This window comes from Eutrigla gurnardus (assembly GCF_963514095.1).
Source record: "Eutrigla gurnardus genome assembly, chromosome: 12".
NCBI lineage: Eukaryota > Metazoa > Chordata > Actinopteri > Perciformes > Triglidae > Eutrigla > Eutrigla gurnardus.
The window spans coordinates 7,530,151-7,550,936 of NC_139926.1; the positions used below are offsets into that span (position 1 = coordinate 7,530,151).

General features: G+C 43.7%; 1 protein-coding gene across 15 annotated transcripts in view; it reads right to left on the minus strand.

The window, feature by feature from the left end:
• Positions 1-20,786, minus strand: part of caska (calcium/calmodulin-dependent serine protein kinase a) — a 113,491-nt gene that overhangs the window by 14,879 nt on the left and 77,826 nt on the right. For 6 of the 15 annotated variants that reach the window (XM_084023455.1, XM_084023457.1, XM_084023451.1 and 3 more), the window contains exons 9-15: positions 19,977-20,060; positions 19,727-19,826; positions 17,993-18,010; positions 17,138-17,259; positions 10,463-10,540; positions 6,058-6,105; positions 3,578-3,658 (exon numbers count right to left, since the gene is read on the minus strand). In XM_084023455.1, the coding sequence (XP_083879581.1) occupies positions 3,578-3,658; positions 6,058-6,105; positions 10,463-10,540; positions 17,138-17,259; positions 17,993-18,010; positions 19,727-19,826; positions 19,977-20,060 (531 nt within the window). The remainder of the gene's footprint in view (positions 1-3,577; positions 3,659-6,057; positions 6,106-10,462; positions 10,541-17,137; positions 17,260-17,992; positions 18,011-19,726; positions 19,827-19,976; positions 20,061-20,786) is intronic. The other 9 variants (XM_084023462.1, XM_084023453.1, XM_084023461.1 and 6 more) reach the window with 3 other exon arrangements.

The following is a 20,786-nucleotide window of genomic DNA, read 5'->3' on the forward strand; positions in this document are numbered from 1 at the left end:
TCTGTTAATCCAGCGTCCCACATTAACACGCCCAAATCAAGTTATAAGAGACCTGTCTGAAGTGTGTAATAATGATAAATTACAATAATCATGTGAAGGTGTGCTCAGTCATTCTGTAGAATGAAGGTAAACACAGTGATTAGTGCGTGTAATGATGGCCCTCTGAAACGACTCAAATCAGAGGCTGCAGATTTATCTACTATTTAGATTTGGGCTTCCCACAATTAAATGAACATGATCGACTGCGATACTGACGTTTAAAATGTGTGCTCCGCTCAGAGAAACAAAATAGATGGGTTTTTGATTTAGAGTGCATGGAGAAACCCAAACGCACTTGGGAGAAAACATAACTTACTTATAACTTAAAGGTCCCATATTATCCTGTTTTTCATCAATTCCAAACAGCTGTCAGAGGTCCAACAACACTGTATTCCATATGCATTGCCCCAAACCCATCCGTGGTCCTGAGTTTCAGCTGTCTAAAAGTTGCTCAAATGAGAACAGGTTGTTTCTGTGTCTGCACCCTTAAATGCTAATGAGCTCCATCTGTCATCGCCTACTGGCTTACGCTAGCGGTAGCATGCGCCAATGTTTACGTGGATGTATGGCTATGGCTCGCCTATGTGTCTCAGGTGAAGTTGCTGGGTCCCGTATGGTTGGGACAGATCCTTTTACGAGGGTCAGTGTCGAGGCAAAGCCAGCTTTGTACTGACCCTCGTTACTGAAGCAGTCCGATGTGAAGTGGTTAACACACATACAAGCTAACACGGACCGTAGCCCATTGTCATTAAAAATGAAATGCAACCACTGTCTCTTCTTCACTTATGTTGATTTGTACAACCAACAACACAGCCACCTGCATGTCTAGCTCTGAGCGACAACATTGTGAAACACCGCTATCTCACTGCTGTCTCACCGCAGGACACACCGAACTTCAACTCGGTGATGAACGCCCCCTCTCGGATATCTCCTATCATCAGAGGAGTTCGGCCTGTGTAAATGACTCCCTTCGTTACGTAACAACAGGAGCTGAATCTGAACAGCCTGTAGGAGTGCCGTTGTACCAGTGGGGGGGCTGCAGAGACCATGCAGGAGTCGCTTGTTTTCCTCATTATTGGAGTTGACCGGCTCAGGGAGGACAAGTTTATAGGTGTAGAGACCAGAGAAAACCTGTTTTTCATAAATGGGACCTTTAACTTATAATGTAAAGTCATAAACACGGGAGAGAAACCAATTTAGAACAAGAAAAAGGATCACCAGAATGTTTTTTCTCTCATTCGCCTCTCAGGGCTTCCATAGATCAACACATACTAAATTACTGATGTTCCTGCTTTAATCATATTCATTTTTTTTATTTGATCTATTACTGGCTGGAAAGTGTTTAATCAAATCATTTATTTCCGTTTCTCAAAATCTGCAGATTGGCAGCAGATTGATGTGGGTGTTTCTGAGTCGTCTACCGTGAGCACTGTGAACAGAAATACTACATTTGACTCCAACTGAGTGGAATCCTGAACCCCAAATATATTGTCTCACTGGTGGATGACACACAGGGAGAGCTCCCCTCCTGCTGGAGCTCATTCTGCAGTCAGACAGCTAATGAGCGGGAGGGATTTACATCACAACTTGCATGCCTCCCTACTCTGCCGTAGTTCCAGGTATTCCCCCTTTCCCCCCAGGTGCCTTTGGTGTGCAGCGCCTCTGTCTGCTTGAGTTATTGAGCATTTGTTGTGTAGCTGCAGAGCCCGCCAGCGCTTCAAACCCAGTGTTCCACTCCACTCCTCTGACAGCCACAGAAGCCCTGAGTGGCACTCGAACAAACCAGTCCCAACTTCAGAAGACAGCAATCAAACCGCCACAAAGAGGAAACCTGTCACTGTCTTGGGTCACTCACACACACACACACACACTCACACACACACACACACACACCCGAGGAGGGGAGCAGATCAGAGAGGCAGAGACATGAAGGCAGTGGCAGCGTCTCTTAACTTCCATGTCAAACTACATCACACAGAAGAGAAACTCCATGTTCCAAGACACGGAGGAAGTTGAGGTTGGGTGTTTGTGTGTGTGCCTGAGCCCTAATGAGGACAGGGGTAAGGGGTTAAATCATCCTCCCATGCTGTGTGGGGTGTGTGAGTTAGAAAGCGAAGAAGAAGAAAAAAGGCCCAAAAAAAAAAGCATAAGAAGAGAAGATAAGTGAGAAAGAGTGGGACTGCTGATTAACGCAGAGCCAGAGAGTTACTGGGGGAGGTATGAAGATTATCTGATGAATTCTCTGAAACTCTGTTGAATTCTGGTGCTTACATCAAAGACAGGATGACGTAAAATCCTTCAAAGGTTGTGTCAAAAGGTCACTCCGCGGTAGAAATGATTGATGTCAAACAGTGATGTAAGTTGCTGCTGGAGGTTTTGAAACAATTTGTCGTCAAGTGGGAAACACGACAACATAACTACGACTTTCCTACAGTTATCCTGACCTCAACTAACCCCATCCTAAATGGGGAAACAGCTAGCCCGTATCAAAAATCCACCTGGCAACGGCTCTCCACTTTTGTAGATATAGTGAGGGCATTGTTCATTTACTTCTGAGTGGATCAAATGCTGTTATAAGATCAAGAATACAGTTTTAATCTCAGCAGTTAAGACACAGTAACATGGAGGAAAAGTCCTTTAAGTGCTCAGAAAAATGGAAATTTGAACATTTACAACTCCACGGCAACTCTATCAGCTCAAGAAGATCATGTGATATGAGTGAAAGTACCAGAACAGCATGGCACGTCTCCACTTTGCTCTCACTTGAACTTGTTGGAATGTAGAACCTCTCTTCCTCCCCCTCCTCCCTCCGTCAGTTTACGCTCTCGTAGCGCTATGAAGGAGCCGGGCCTCTGACCCGACACAGCACATCGCATCAGACTATGCCTTATTGATCTCCATCCACACCTCCCCTCCCTCCTCGCTGCACAGTCTGGACCCTCTTCTCCCATTCATCTAATGACATTTCCTCACTCCCTTTATCATTTTGATACACTTTTCACTCCTTTGTGTCCTGTTTTATGCCGCCCCTCATCGCCCTCTCTGTGGGTCTGTCTGTCTGATATCGAGCAGACCACTGATCAGAGGCGGAAATCACAAGCATTAATGTGATAGGATTAGCAGGGGAGGCTGCTGACAGCCCTACAGTGACTTTCCCCTTGACTGGATTAACCCTTGCTGCTCAGATCCTCAGTCTGAGACCGTTTAAAAACGCGTGTGAATGATCGCTAAATGACGTTTCATGTGTGATCACAGCAGGCCCTTCCATTTAAGAGGCGCATTGAAATGTCAAATAAATACCAAAAAACTGTGCCACATACATATTTATTACATATGTCTGTCTTTGTAGAGCTTTTCCATCCTCCGCCCCACTCTCTGTCGCTGCAGACTGCCGAGGCCTGCAGAGTCCGTCCAAAAGAGATACAGGGAGTCGGCCGTGCTTTGTCTAGCCTACGTCCGTTTGTGAAGAGGCCTCCTGAACCGGTCTGAGAGGTCTGACGGACAGAGGCTGTGTGTTTGTGTGCCTTTTTGGACTCACCATGAAATGTGGCTGGGTCAGTATCCGTCTGAGTTCTTTAGCTTCGTGGTTCTCTGGGTAGCAGGAGATCTCTTCCAGCACCTGGAGATGAAGAGAGAGGAAAGAGCCTCGGTTTGTGTTTCAGCCACAGTTTTTCCTCATTATCGCCTAAATCATACATACGTACACACTCATACCTCAGCACCCGGCTGTACCTGCTGCTGCACCTCAGGCAGTGTATGGAGAGCGACCCAAGAACCTCACAGCCCCCCCTCCCCCCCTCAAACTCGCCCAGACACCGCCTCCAACATCTCCACAGCCAATGTGAGCCCAACTTTGGACACCGCTCAGGGCCTCGGGGAAGCTGGTCAAGGCTCTGCCCCTCCTCCTGCCCCTTTGACGTGACTCCATGTCGGCTCCAGTTATGTTGCGCCTGACTGGTGAATGTGGCATTGTGGAGGTGAAGCCTCTGAGGGTGTGAATGTGTGTGTTTGGAAGTACTACTGAAACCTGCATTGTGGATTTACGATGCACTCTCTCGTTTCCGAGTGTGTGTTCATTCAGGTGTTCTTCATCTGTGCTTATATTTAGCCGTTATTCTCTCATTGGCATCGGAACCGGATGCTACAATCTCTGCCGACAAAAAGTCTTATATTCCCACGAAGCCCAGTTTGCATCTCCCTGACGTTAACACATTTTATGTTACAGAAACTGTCCAATCCTATAACTATCTGTGAATTTAGCTGGAGAGAAGTCTCCTTTTGGAAAAGTTGGAGCGACTGGAAACTAATGATATTTCTATTTTGCAGATGGACGATCATGTCTGTGCTTCACTATGAATATAGTCTTTATTCTCACACTGCTCGCTCCACCTTAAAACATTGATATTTATAGAAAAGATAACTAAATTCTAGTGTTTTATTTAGAGGGGTCTCCTTTAGAAACTACCTCAATACATCACTTCTTTCCTCACCAGAGCAGATCTCAGGTCTGGTCAGGTCTGGTCTGGTCTGGTTACCCCCCCCCCCCCCCCACACACACACACACACTTGTATAGACTGTGTTGCCATACTGAAATAGACTGAATTGGAGAGGATTTTAAAACCTGAATGTCTCATCTACTAGCTGGATATAAACAAGTCCTGCGGTTTCCTGTCTTTCTGCTGTACTCCAGATTACTGGATTAAATAAAGGAACTCATTATGAAAGGAATTATGGCTGTCCTGAAGGATGTTTATGGATCTTGGAGTGACGGGTGGGGGGGACAGAGAAACAAATACAGCTGCTAGAAAAAGGAGCGTTGCATTGTGGGCCAAGCAGTACAGAGCCCTCAGTCCTGTTCCCGTTCAGTCAGTAGCACACAAAGGGAGCCTGGGAATTACAACAGTGGTGGGAGGGCAACAACCCGAGCAGTCAAACGTTCTTAAAACGCGTGGATATGATTTACTTATACTATAATCGACTTTGCTATTACCGTCTAAAGTGAGATGAGAGCAAAAATAAGACTTTTATTGAAACAAAAACGGCTATAAAATGTTCAATGATCACTTCAAATGAATTACAGTCATAACCCATAAAAACAACACATTGGCTCATATGTGTGCCTATAAAAAAAATAAATAAATAAATAGACTGTAGCCTATGATGACATATTACATAAAACATAAGACCGGGGTTAGTTGACAGTCTGGTTATCGATCTCCTCCGCTTACGACACACACATATGCGCACACACACACACACACACACACACACACGCACACACACACACACACACACACACACACACACACACACACACACACACACACACACACACACACACACACACACACACACACACACACACACACACACACACACACACACACAGCTGTCTGATGCTGGTGCATAATGATTTATGTGGGACTACTTTTCCTTATTTCATGGCATTTTTTGGATGAATGCATAGACTAAATATAAAACAAAAAACAATGCTGGTGAATACTGATTTTGATTGAGACTAACTTGGCAACGGTCGACACTTCGGAGCATTCAGGTCAGCCTTAAACTCAGGTCAGCCTCTTTGTTCCTACAGCTTTTAAGGGTCACAGCTATCCATCCCGCTGTAATGTGTGCTTTATTGATCACTTCATCAGCTCCCTTAGAGGTGCTAGTAGAGTAACTGTATGCATTGATGTATGATATGAGAAGTTTATGAGTTATTGTGTCATTTTGAGTCAGTGTTTGTCGTTGGTGTTGCGTTCGAATGTCAGATGTTATCTGCATCATTTGAGTTGAAGTATTGTAAATACAGTCGTGGTGTTTTGTGCATATCAATAAAGAAACCAACGTTCTTCTTTCAGTCACAGTAGATCACACCAGGGAGCTGCTACAGTGCAGTAACCTTCATGGATGTTATTCACATCTTTACTCCCCCTCCGTCCAAACCACAGCTCATCCTCCTGCTCTACTCGTTAGTACCGTGAACATGACACCAGGGGGGCGTGTTGAGGGCTTACATATTCCAGGTGTTTCAAAGCGCCACTTGCTTCATCTTGGGAGGAGCTCTTAAGTGGAGGAAGACACAGGAAGAAGGTTACACAAGCCGTCGAGTGTCCTGTTTAGTGAGCTCACAGGTGATGACAGAGGTCAGGGGAAAGTGAGACTCCACCCCTCCCTTTGATCAGAGCCAGCGGGGAGAAATTGGCTGTGAATTTGTGAGATTAGTATCTACAGCCAAAGCAGTTAACGTCACTCCCAAGAAAGATTAGCTCTATTATTTAGCTGATAAGTTCAGAGGAAAAGAAGAATATTAGTGCAGTCAGAACAAAGCTTTTTTCTAGTCTGAAGCACCTTATCGCTGCTCTGCTGGGCCACAAACCCACACGGGTCCACTGGAAGTCTGATTACGTTCAAAGCATTTCAGGGTCAGCCAGAGTGAATCAGCAGAGACAGAAGAAAGGCAGAGGAGGAGGAGGACGAGGTCGTCCCTGAAGACACAACCAAGATTAAATGATGAGTTAATTTGAGGTGAAACTGTGTTGAAGCAGTCCTCAGCAAGTCGTCATCAAGCATCAGCAGAATCACCGTTGTTTAAAGTTTACGTGGACTTCAAATAAGAAAGTCAGAATTCCACCAGCATGGATCGACAAACAGGAAAATCCTCTGTTTGATTCTAGGACTAAAAATACTCACACATGAGAGATATTTATGAAACTTCCTTCACTCTTAATGAGCCAAAAGACTCGAGATTAAATGCAAACTTGCTTTAGCAACAACTTTAATTAACTGCAGCTGATGCTTTGGCACACACATTATTCTGCTGTGATGATCCAACTGAGTCAGCTGTGCCTGGATTCCTTCGCCACAATATTATGGAGACACTAAAGCTCCACGTAAAATATCATCATAAGCCATGAAAAAAGCATAAAGAATAACAAACCCACTACAGAAATCTTAGTAGACTAAGACCAAAATGACTGATTAGTCGACTAATCGATTAAGAGGGGGCTGCTAGTTTAAATCACACTCATGATGATATGTGTAGAATTGGAGCATTTAAAGGATCAGGTCACAATTTTGAATCCGTCTTAAAACAGTAGTCAGGTGCCCATATGGACACTGAGGGTTTTTCTTATTGTAATCAATCCTCCTATTTCAACCAGCTTTTAAGAAATTCATTTTAATTCACTTTTAATGCAAGTGATCCTCGTTTTAGGCCAAAACACCTTTACCTGAGGTTGTGAGGTAAAGTCTTCTCAGTACAGAATCCCCAGGAACAGTGTTTCCTTGGTGATCATGAAGTGGAAGGAGAGTGGGCCTTAGAAAGGCTGGGACTTTATACTACAAAGACTAACTTTGAGAGAAATATACTTCAGTTTTAGCTTTGGTACACATTCTAACACTGGAGGAGAAGTGTGGATTTCACCCAGTATGAACAAGGAGAATGATTGCAGCATGAAAACCTGTTTCGCTGTTCACATAAGCACCTGAGTGTTTTCAGGCAGTGTGACACACTTTTGATTTCCTCTAACATTCGCTGCCTGCTAGGAACTCTGAGAGATGAAGAAGAATTTGAGCTCTACTAAATCCTGGAGCAGATATTATTTCCCTTTCCTCTCCTTTCCTACGTACGCAAAATCCTTTTATTCCTGCGTTTGGCAACACAGATGCATCTCTCCAAGAATTTTAGGCCCAGGATAAACCACCTACGCTCACATGCCTGAAAAATATGTTTGGTTTATAAGCAAATTTGAATGTGTTTGCAATGCTGAAGTGCCTTCAAGGTTCTTTGTAGAGACAACCAGAAAACCAATAAAAGATAAAAAGTCTGTTTCGCTCCGTCACACCCGCACACACTCCGTCACATCTGCTGTGGCTCCATCCACAACTCTTAATCCATCCAGGCGGATTTAAGTAGGAAAATGTGAACCAGACTCTATAAGCAGACGTGGACTTCTCGGACACACTGCACCAGAGCTGTGCTAATTAGCCAGGTCTCTTTGACATGAACCAAAGCCACATAAAAGAGAGCTCGGCTCCCCTAAATGGCTTTCTCTGTCTTAACAGCACTGGGATTTAAGACGCCAGCCCTCACCCACTCCCTCACTCTTCAAGCTTTTTAATTGCTCCCCTCAACAAAGCACACAACGTAAACACGGCAGCATTCGGAGTATCCGCGCAAGCAGATACGCTTGCAATGCAATTTCCCCTCGCACACTTCTTTCACACTCCTTGTTAAACACCAGTTCCGGCTTGCATCCTGCTCGAGTGCTCACTGAGAGCCAAACACATAAAGCCAAACTAACACGGTGTATGGGAATTCATCAGAGCCGGGGTCAGACCCCGGAGACCAGAATGCAACTCTCTGTAAAGAAAGCAAAACCACACCACCAATAGCCCCCCACACACACACAGTGTTGATGTGTGTTTCATGCAGCAGCATCTCTAATGAGGAAGGTCGAACACTGAAGCCAGAGATTTGTATTAAAACAGCTCTGTGTAAACAGACCAGTGAGCTGTGGTGCATCTGCCCCGACAATGAGCCCGAGTCACAGGGAGGTGGGTCATGAACAAATAAACCTCAAGAGGTCACCCAAGTTTAAGACGAGGCTTACGGAGAACTCAAATAACTCAACATAAATAGTTGGTGAAGTCAATCTCTCCCCCTTTTACGTGCTCGTTGCTTTCTTCATGCGCTCTAGTTTCACTTCAATGACACCAATTAAAACCTGCTGTTTAAACCCTTTTAAAATCACATCGACGGTCATCGTGTACACCCATTTAACGGTGTAATGGAGTATATTTACAGTGTGGTATTTCTACTTTTGCTTGAATAAAGGATCTAAATATACTTGACCATTAAATGTGGATGTGTGCATCTGCTTTGCCACAGCCTGAAGCACTGGACGATCTCTTCTGTGATGACGTTATAGATTGACAGCTGCAGTAAAGCTGGATTTATAGTCGTGTGTTAAATGGTAACGTTGGGCTATGGAGTCGATGCAAAAAAAACGCCGGCACTGACGTTATGGAGGCAAAGCCTGCCCGTTGTTCTGACAGGCCACTATTCTGAAAAATGTCCCATTGGACCGAGAGCCCATTTGTCCGACAGACCTTTATCCCCCAAAAACAATCATCAATTGTTCTGGAGCCCTATCGCTCTGAAAATACACACTCAACCAACGAAGCACATAGGTACTTATTACGCAGGATGATGTCCAGGTTCCCATGTTTTGGGAGAAGTTTGCTTTCAGGACTTTGAGCCTTCTTGGTTAGATTTAGGAAAAGCTCATGCTTTGATTTAAAATAGACCGTTTGTGGCAGAAAGCACTGAAGACAAACTTTTCCCCAAAACTATCACGACAGGGAAGATGCTTCTGTTTGTTGGAAGGAAGGTATTTCTGGATCAATGTGATTTTGGAACAATGGGCGTTTATTTTGGGGATAATGGGCCTTCCACTGGCCCCTATATTTTGGAATAAAGGGCGTTGGAACAACTGCATGGCACCATGGAGGCTACAGAGATGCTATTTGGAGACAACAAGAACTGTGACTGGTCAGTTTGGGCTGCTTGTGTTGTTTTCTAAGTTTCTCAGGATGGTGGAGATTGTTAATAGTGAAGACGACATGAACCAAGTCAGTAATCACGCAGTAAAAATCTACTTTTTAAGTAGCACACTCCTAACAAAAATCCATGTTTTATCAGCAACCCCCACCAACTTTAAAATAGTAAAACTACTCATTAAATTGCTCTCATGGTCCCCAGCATCGTACATTTTTCTCAAATGGCATGAATTACCTTTTATACCCTTGCTTCACATTAATGAGGTTTTCTTGTGATAGCTCAGGATTAAATTGATCCAATATTATATTAATCATATTTCAGCAAAGAGAAAGGCATGACAAATGTGCGCTGCCCTGCAGAGTTGTATTCGCTGTAAGGGAGCACTCTGGTTATAATATATGACTGGTGTGATGCTTCCATTTCCTCAAACAGACTCTTAAGTTTAAATGTGAGGTTAATGACTTCCACCGCCCCACATGTTGATTACCCCAATCACTTTCACACATTTGTTAAATAAAGATTATCTCTCAGGAATGAGATTAAGTTAAATTATTTCCCATTTTGCTGAGGCCCCTCGGGACACGCCGGGTTGTGCCCAGACCCAATATCACACTGAAAGCAGCTTCTTAACGCGGACAGAGCAGGTGAGTAGAATGATCCACAGCAGTGATGAGTTAGAGCTTTAGTGAGCGAGAGGCCAGAGGGATTAATACAGAACTGTGAGCTTAAAGAGGAAAGCCAGCAACTACTGAGTCTGTCATCTTCACAGCGGATTCAATCCAGTATCACACACGCAGACCAACAGCACAAACAGGAAGGGTGTAAATGCTGGTGTTAATGCGGATGTGTTGGTTCACCTCTTTGGCTCTCTGCACGCCATCACTGGGGGGGTTTCGGATCTGCGGAGAAGACTTGGTGTTGATCTTATCGTAGAGCTGAAACAAAAGACAACAATCAGTCAACCATTCAGTTGGCCGGTGAAACGGCAAGCAGGGCAACACATGAGGTTATCAGGATCAATGACCGAGCAACTAGCTGCACTTTTGGGATAATGACACGTTGTTTTTCCATGAATATTGTTGAATTGAAGCCTCTGTTTGGCTTTCTACACTTCATGAATATAATACTGGTTTGAATAGAAATCCTGTTTTCAATCCTTCACATTGACAAACTTCATCTTTCCAACAGCCCTGATCCGTGAGTCACTTCTCCTCAAGAAAATCATCAGAAACAAGGTGATTCAACATTTACATTTAGGTCATTTAGCAGACACTTTTGTCCAAAGCGACTTACATAAGTACATTTGTCAAAAGAAGGAAACGTATCATTGCCGATAAAGTAAGAGCTAAAAATAGAACAAGTGTTAGGTCCTAATCTGAGTAAAGTAGTACCTTAAGAGCAACAGTGCTATGATCAGAGTGCTATAGGTAAGGGTTGTTTTTTGGGGGGGGGGTTAGTGGGTCATGCTATGTAGAGGCGAGGTGAAGTCTGAACAGGTGAGTCTTGAGCCTTTCAAGAACATCAGACTTCCTTTAACCAGATGTAATAACATAAAGATGTGATGTGATGTCAGGAAAGGCGTTTTAAACAAACAATTTATTTATTTTGAGGACAAAGTTGTGTAACTGTATGAGTATTCCCCAAAAAACGCATTCTAGAAAGTTACTTGAGCTTCTTTTTATTATTAAAACCTCATTTGCGTCTTCTTTCGTTTTCCATCCAAAGTAGTTTTGTGGATCTTGTTAACGGTAAGCTGTACTATATTTGCAGAAACCACAGATATCTTTGTGTTTATGGAGACATCATCTGGATAAATGTTTGGTATTTGTCAAGTGAATTTGGTTAAAAACAATGCTGTCCTTATTTATCCCACTTATCCTCAGCTCCCCCTCTTGATTTGGTTTAGTCTGACTTCAGAGCGTTATGTTTTGTCTTCTTGACACTGAACTGTTGACAAGAAGGAACTGTTTTCTCATCTCTCCGATTGAAGACTAAAGACACACGAGCTCTGTTTATGAAAAATCCCAGCTGACTAATAAACCGCGGTGACTAAACTGGCGTGTATGGGTCTAGTCAGAGACGAGGAGTGTGGGTGTATTCAAGAGATTTGATGTTTGTAGACCCAAACGGCCCTGAAAAACAGTGTCTGAACAAAGGCAGCAGCTGTGTGCTCTAATCAGAGCGAGGGTGGCTGCAGACGACTGCGGTCATCTAAAACAACTATTTAACCACATTTAGTGACACACTCTTGTGATGGATTGATGAGAAAGCTGTCTGGTGGATTTTCCATTTAACCTGCTGTACAGAACATTTCACACAGAGAGAAAAGCACTCCGATGCAGACACACAGAGTCACAGACAAACAGCCCTTTTGTGTCAGACAGTTCAATGCAACGCTCTTCTGTTTTTTTCCCTCGCCATGTGACGTGGGCATCATCACAGAGCATGTGAGGGAAAACAAACAACATTAACCTTCGAAGATGATTTAGAATCTGCATTGCGTGCATTGAGAGTATTGAATTTGACCATAAAGACACTCAGTGGTTCAGTTTGCATGTGACAGAATCCTGTTTATAGCCGCTCAGACAGCCGTGGTCAAAGGCGAGGCACAGAGCCTGCCGTCACAGAGACGTGAGATACCATGAGTCGTACAAATGGGGAAAACTCTGTGTGCACAATCTCATAGCATTGGGTTTTACACAGGCGGTTATGCTATGACTCTGAAAGGTGAAGCTGTTCTGGGTGAAAAGGAAGTGAGATTGTATAGAAGTCTATGACAAAATGACTCCTCACTTGATGTTTTACCTCAGTCAACATGAGTCGACATTAAGAGAAGTGGGATTGTCTGTATGTTTCAGATGCAGGCAGAAAACAGATGCTGTTAGAGGACTTATTTTTTACATATTGAGGACTGTTTCTGACATTATGGTGGAAGATATTTGATTTTAACAAGTTAAGATTACAACTTAAAAATGACCAAAAAAGGAGACAGGGGTTAGAATCTTCAGAGTGAAACCAGAGCCAGTTTCGCTCGCTGAAGAGGTTCATGGATTTACGGTAGATAGATTTGGGAATATCTTATTAAGTGAAGCTTTTTAATCACAGCTTGATCACAGCTTGATTTTGCCTTTGTCGGGTTTGAAATGCTCTGTATATTCTGTGTGCATCCAACATGGTTTGTAATACAAAAATCAACGCATGTGAAATTAGGTTTTGTAATTAGGGAGCCCACTGTGACACTGATTCATTATTAAATGACTTTTCTTTGAGCTTAAAAGAGCAACACAGAGAAATGGCTACAGGCCGATCCACCTACTGCTGATACCGGCTTGAAATCCTCTCAAAGAGATTAAAGGGATAGTTTGGGGGTTTTTGAAATGTATGACTTATCCATAGTCAGTGTGTTACTGACAGCAGATGGCGGCCGGCAGGAACCCAGCTTGTAGACTCAGACGTGAGCATCAGCACAAGAGTTCACCAATGCTGAAAATCATCTACGCTGTTGTTATACATAGAGTCTGGTGGCTTTCAAGAGACCATAGTAACGTTTCAAGTTTCAGTTCAGTTCCCCGTCTGAAAGGGCTATCTGACGACTAAGCAGTGGATCATTATGTGCAAATCATGTAAATTCATAATGTATAATCGTTACGTGGACGTCATGGTGCCTGGCAATGATGTTTTTGACATGAAAAAGATTATAAAATACACATCAAAACACTGAATCTGGGATGTTAATGTTCATTTGGAGAAACGTTTGAAGAACAGGAAACCAGTGGACAAGATCTCCGGAAAACCATCAGCTGATGCAACGGCACTAAAAACACATCTGGTACATTCATGTTAAGTGATGTAAGTGTGTAATCCTCTAACAGCCCATCCAGACAGACACCCGAGGTCCAGCAGACACACGCAGGGGAATAAAAGGGATGGTGGCTTTATATGTGAATGAAAACGTATACATGTGTGCTTCTGTCAGGAGGATGTTGCATTTCTCCCTGCTTGAATCCTCCTGGGAATGATGACGCACATGTCAAATGTGCATCTGCATCCTCCCTTCATGGACAAACTGTCTCAGAAAGACATAAACGCACTCCTCAGGAGATCCTTACAAGACTACAATAGCAAAGGAAACAGCCTGAGGGCTGAATCGTACTCAGTGCCACCGAGTGCGTGCCGCCCCACATGCTGTCTGCAGCACCGAACACACACATACATATTTACTACACTCCTGTTCTTTCAAAGGGAGACTTGTCAACATCAGTCTGCCTTTGTTGAGCGTTAACCAAAGTCGAGCTGACCTCTGAGGGTTTCCACTTGAAAAGGAACTGCATGAATACAATTCTTCAGCCCACAGCTGAACAAACTGTAAACGGTGAGAAATGTGCGTCATATGCTGAGAACCAGATAACAAGGATTCAGGTATGCAGACTACAGTGTTTAAAAATGTGACAGGAACAAGCATGATTGCATCCCTCTGCGGCTGCATGTGCCAACAATATTCATTTCCCATTAGTGACGAGTAAATTGAGACATTTCCTTCAGGGCAGCTCATCACCCTGCCTCCATTAGCCAGGCAGCATAAGGAGCTTCACAAACTAACACACCAGGACAGAAACAAGTACAAACGCACTTGACTAAAGCGCCTTATTATGTATGGCAAACACCAAAAACACACACATGGGGAAGCCGGGCTGCTGACGTTAAATTAGCTCGAGGCATCTCTTGACAAAACACACTTCCTACAAACACATTGGAAGGGGAAGCAGGAAGGAAACACACTCACCCAGGGGACAGTAAAGTGGTTTGTCAGAAAAGCGCCGTCAACACCGTGCAAACTAGTTAACTAAAGCAGGACGCTCCATCCTCCATCCGCTCAGGGTCTACAGGATTACTGGTTCCCTCGGAGGAGGGAGCATTTCTGCCGTGTGGAGGCTACAGCCGCACAGATAGTGATGGAGACTGTGCTTGTTGTGAATGTCACTAAGGTCTGACAATAGAAGCCATTGTTCCTGCCACTGCACTCTTGTGTCCTCCGCTGACTCCCCCTCCTCTCAGTGGGGCAGGGGTGTGAAACCGAGGCTGAAAAGGAGACATCTGCAGCCCCAGGCTCCCACTGACACTGCTGCACACACACACACACACACACACACACACACACACACACACACACACACACACACACACACACATGCACGCACACGTCTCTTTAGCGATCCCTTCTCCTCAGTTTGCTCTATGCATGGATTTCAGCCTCTTAGTTGTAGTTCGCTCCTTGGAAGTTCATAAAGAAGAACAATTTAAACGCCCGTTTTTACAAACGTGCAGCAGCTCATCAACAGACACATGAGTTTAAGTGAAGATTACGAGTTGGAATCACTAAGGCAGCTCTGAACAGGAGGGTGAAGAAAGTGACAGACTATTCATCTCCCCTCCTTCAACAGCTATTTAGCCGTTTAACCAACTCAAAAATCGCTGCTCAGCGATGCTCATGAATGTCACCGTTTTGAACTTTATGACTGTCTAATCTCAGAGGGACTCTGACTCTCTACCAGGCTCACTGTTACTTGAATCTCAATCATTGTGGAACTGGGCTCACATCCACAGGCCTGATTTCCCACACAGGTGCCATAAATAAATGTAGACAGCGCTCCTATAATATTGATAGACTCCCGAGACTCACAAGAGATATAGTCTGCTTTATTCCACTTCTTTCTTGTCAAAGTGGATAGAGTGATTACTGGTCTCCTACATTACCCACAATTCAATGCTGGGAGATCAAATCAAAGGACAATGTGTACTTTCCCTGAAGCACAATCCTGGCATGTAAACAGACTGTGAGTCCAGTAAGCTCTCCACTCACATAGATGAATATTTTCTATTTTCCAAAATGACAAACAAACTGCAAATATTTGTATCAAAGTAAAGTTGAATATAATCATGCATTACATTAATTCATTGTTGTAAACGTCTGACTTTCTGATATGCATTTCTTACATTCTTTTTTCCTTTTAACAGACTCAATTGTTGGATGACATTCTTACAAATTCTCATCTCCTGCCAACAAATCTTTTGTTTAACAACAAGAGACGCGGAGAGGGAACAGAGTAAACAAAACGGATTAAGGGAACAATAAGAAACTAAATGAAGCTCACTGAGTGTCAGACAAACTGCGTCTTCATCTTAAATTCTGTCTAGCCTCTCTGCCAGCTGCTGGGAACTGTAGTTTTGCAACCCAGTATGGTGGCGATGTGGTCAAGCAGTTGTCGAGCTGCTGGTCAACAGATTGCATCTCTGAGTCACAACAACCGGCCGTCACTCAAGGGCTAAAACTCTGCCCCCCCCACACACACACACACATGCATGATAATGCATAAGGAATTTAATAACACATTTGAAAACAACCTTGTGTGTGCAGGTGGAAGGAAGCTATTTATGCCTTTTATTAAACATGCAATCACAAAGACCACTGCGTAGTGGTAACTCATCACCATGGCTCAGACTTCTGGCCTGGGGGACATAACCTGCCAGCTAGACACTTTCCACAAGCTCCCAACATGTTTAATATTCATCCTTAAGTGAAAACATTCCTGTTAAAACAGCACAGGTGGCTTTGTTGGTCGGGGCGAGTGGTTTATACTGCTGAGACAATCACACTGTCGGTGCCTGCGTACGTTTATATACGCTTAGATTCTTCCCCAGTCTTGTATTTTAGAACCATCGTTACATTTTAGATCAAGGCTGCAAAATTGGGAACTCGAAACACGGCTTTTGATTTCATATATAATATTTCTCAAGCTGCGCTCCGCTGTGCGCCCCCTGTCTGTTCATATAAATACTTTAGTTTCACTGTCTTTCAAATCTGAAGCCGATGTTTGACATGAAAGCCTGTTTGTTCCCTGTTGTTTGTGCATAATTATATATTGCAACACAGCGACAGACATACTGTTTGATTGGATGACTGATATACTGGACAATGATTGGCATACAACAGCTGTCAAGTACAGATACTGCCTCAGTTTTAGGCTCCAAAATCATGTGCAACGCATGTCAATAAGAAAAACACTGAGTGAAATATTTGTTGTTTATGTGACAATCCAAAATGTCCCCAGAGTTCAGGAAGAGTTTGCATTAATATGTTGCAGCAGCCCGATGTTGGATCCATAGTTTCATAAAGATAACCGTTATAAATGATGAAGATCTATGAACTCTGTCTTGCTCATAGAATTATGAACAGGCCTGGTCCTGGATGTCTATTCTCAGTAATCAGTTGGGTTTTCTTTATTTTTGCTATCTTGATGTCTCCACTGATTCCATGAAGCAGTTACTCTTTTATTTAATTCCAAAGAAACAGCAGTCGCTGCTACTGGAAACATGATGAATGCATTTTGAAGCTTTTATGAACTGCGTAACGAACAAATCATTTTTCTACTCAATAAAGTTATCAATAAATTAGAAAAGCCATCACGGTGAAATAAAAATGAATGACTCATAAAAGGGGGATTTATTCCAGAGTGCTTCAGTGTGACACTTACATCGAGCAGTGTGTGTAGATGCTGGTCCTGGAAAACACTGTGGAGGAAATCTAGATCCTTTTCACTGCAGTCCGTCAGAGCGTGGATCTCCTCTAAACTGTCCAACACCTGAGACACAGCGCCTGTTACACACACACACACGCACACGCACACACACACACACACACACACACACACACACACACACACACACACACACACACACACACACATTAAAGTGAAGCTATTAAAAACAGAAAGACAACTTAAAGCTAGAGTGCGGTCGGGACTTTGACATAAAAATGTTTGTTACATTAGAAACGCTGTCGAATGAGTTTGCACAGTGCTGATGAAGCCCACAGCCACCAGGGAATGCTTTCTTTTTTACACTTTATCAGAGTTGTGGTGTCGGATCGTTCTCAAAACGAGAAAGTTAGTTTATTAACTCCACAACGACTCTAACATTACATGAGCAGCAAGCAAAGTGCCGTCTACCAACCTTAAACACTCCGATTGGTTACACAGTGTGTCACTCTCCCTGTGTTACCCAGGACTTTGACAGGCAGGGAGGGAGGCCATAGTGGCAGCCGCTAGGAGTTTGGCAGAAGTGTCTGGAGTGAATGCTCCAGATAAAAAAGAAACTCTGAGGAAGGATTAAAGTCCAAAAAAGAAAGCGACTGACAGCGAAAGAGCGCTCCTGGGGACGGGGAGATGTGGCGAGCTCACCTGCAGGCATACATCATAAGCACGTCGGCAGCGTCTGTGTGACTCAAATTCAGTCAAGACTATTTTTACTTCCGCACACTCGCTCTAGCTTTAGCAAACAAATAGTAAGTAACCAGCATAGCAACGCACAGAGAACCAGCGGATACCTACGTTCTGCTGCTAGTAGTCCTAGTAGGTGGGAGGCATTAACAGAAACAGACAAACAAGTAAGTTTTGCAAATAAACAGTTGTTAATGTCAATGTTTAAAACAGCTGGAAGTAGGGCTGGGCGATATGGGAAAAAATCCCGATACGATATTTTTTTTCATATCAGTCGATATCGATATATATCACGATATATAAATCAAATTACTATTACGTGTGCTGTGTGCGTCAACCTAAATTGACGTGGCTCTATTCCAGCATGATTGGTTCGGTGCAGCGCTACTTAATTATGATTGGCTATTCTTACGCCAGGTTCACACTGGACGCGGAAGTGCCGCGAATAGACGCGTAGCGGAGCCCGCTTCCATTCGGCGCCCCTGTTAAGCTATGGTGTCGTTCACACTGGACGCGGAGCGCCGCGAATACGCGCGGCCCTCCCGCGCCGTGAAGCGATCGTTTCGGCGTCTGCTCTATTTTTTGCGCGTGCCGCGAGTGAACGCGGCAATTCTGGCAGGAAATCACATGGAGAAACACGAAACAATCCGGTCAATTTTCAAAATAAAAGCAATTTTCAAAATAAAATACCGCGATTGACAAACGCGATCATATTTGTGTATCTCAACTCGTACTGGGAAACAGGAAGAGACAATACATTTAATAAATGTGAAAAAAAAGTGTATTTCAACGGTATATCTGCACTACTACTGTCTTCTACCATACACACTCTCTGTCTGTGTGTGTGTCCCTCTCTCTCTCGCTCTCTTTCTCTCGCTCAGAGAGAGAGAACGGATAAATACAAGAAGTTTACAAACTTCTTGGTTACAGAAACATGGCGTATTAATTTTATGGGGTTTAATGGGAAAAAATAGCTCTGAATGAACAACAGCTGAGCAGAAGCGCTTGTCGACCGCCGCGGAGAAATACGCGTCTGGTCTGAACGGGGGTGCGCGGATCGCTCGCGATTTTCGGCTCTGTCGTTGCAACTGAAATACCAGTTTAGTCTAGTGCAGGTGAGAGTTGGCAATGAAATACCAGTAGACATAATATCCGAATCTGAAGATCTTTTAATGCTGCAGCATGAGCCATCCGGCGCACCGCGCCGCGGCGCTTCCGCGTCCAGTGTGGACCAGGCGTTATGTCCGTCAAAACATGGACGAATGAATTCTATCGAAATTGTATCGAGCGTGTCTCATATTTCTATCGAGGAAAAGTTATTTCGCGATATGTATCTTTATCGTTTTATCGCCCAGCCCTAGCTGGAAGCAAACATTGTTGGACAGTGCTCATGGTCGGATATGCGAACCAAATTTCACAAATTCAGAAGTTCTGCCTGAAAACTTTCCCCCGTGCGACCTTTGTTCAGTGTTGGTCCAGCGTCATGCAGAAGTGTTTGAGAGTTCCTTATTTGTAATGACTAGTGAGGACTGAGTGAGAACATACTGGACGGAGTAAACTACTCTCTCTCCAAAAGACATACAGATAAATGGATCTCAATGCCAGAACATGTCAACCAGTTGAGATTGTGTGTATGGTTTATACTGTTTATATTGTGTTGCATTTAAGAACCCCTAGAATAGAGTCAGCGTGTAATAACAAGAGCCTCTTTCGCAAGGCCCGACAGAGAAAAGCAGAACTTCAACCAGAGAATGAACCTGAGGAAGGAAGTTTGAGGGAGGAAGTGTGTCAAAGATTAAAGGATAACAATTCTTAGTGGAGGGTGTGTGTTTGTGTTGTGTGTACCTGAGGAGGTGGGGTCTTCAGAGAAGTCATGGAGGTCCTCAGGGGGGTCTCCATAGAAGGAATTAAACTTGTGACTGGACACTGCAGCCAGAACAGCCCCCTGAAGCATAACGTCATGAGTAACTGTGAAGATGTATCTCATCATCGCACAACAGTGATGGTGTCATGACAACAAGCCTCCAATGTTGCAAAGCGGCTTATTGGCTGCATGTTAGTGTGTGTGTGTGTGTGTGTGTGTGTTGATGCAAACCTTAAGCTTCCTCCTAGAGTTGAACTTTCTCAGCTGCTCCACAGTCTCTGGCAGGTGGATTTTGTAGGCATATCGGTCCCTCTCCTAGGAAGTCCAACACAAAGAAGGACATTGTTCATACAGCTAAAGGCTTAAAAGGATACTCTTAGTTCCAACATCAAGATCACTTCACTAGTTATGAGGAGCACTACTCAGCCTGTGAAAATTGTTGTATGAATGTATTTTGTGGCTGTGGAGAGCTTCATCAGGTCTTGATAAATCCTTTCATCTCGGCTTGGAGACAGACTTATAACAGGAACTCTGCATTGCAAACATGCACGATGGTGTGATAAGCACTGCCACAAATAAATAAGTGATATATATCTGGGTGTAAAGAGAGCACTGTGGTTGATGTGAATAGATGTGAAATGGTGATGTTGAGTAACTATATTACATCAGTACATAAACCCCAATTTCTCTTTCTTGGTCAGCTATGTGACCAATGAGTGCAAAGGTTTATGGTATTGTAGTAAGAGTGTATGATGTATGAAGCCAACACTAGAGTGGAAATGATCTGCTTCAACTGGACTTTGGATTTCTTTATTTGTCTAAACTCTAGTTTTATAGAATTGGGCAGTGGATTAAAATATAGCATTGTAAGTGAAGATATGTGTCAGGCAGCTCCATGATGAATTATAGTCAGTTGAATTGTCATCTTTGAGTACCCCTCCATCACTGTCCACAGAAGACGACACAATAAAAGCTCCTACTGACAACACATGACAAGCAGTAACGCCGCTGTGCCACCGCTCGCTGTCATTGTTCTCCCGT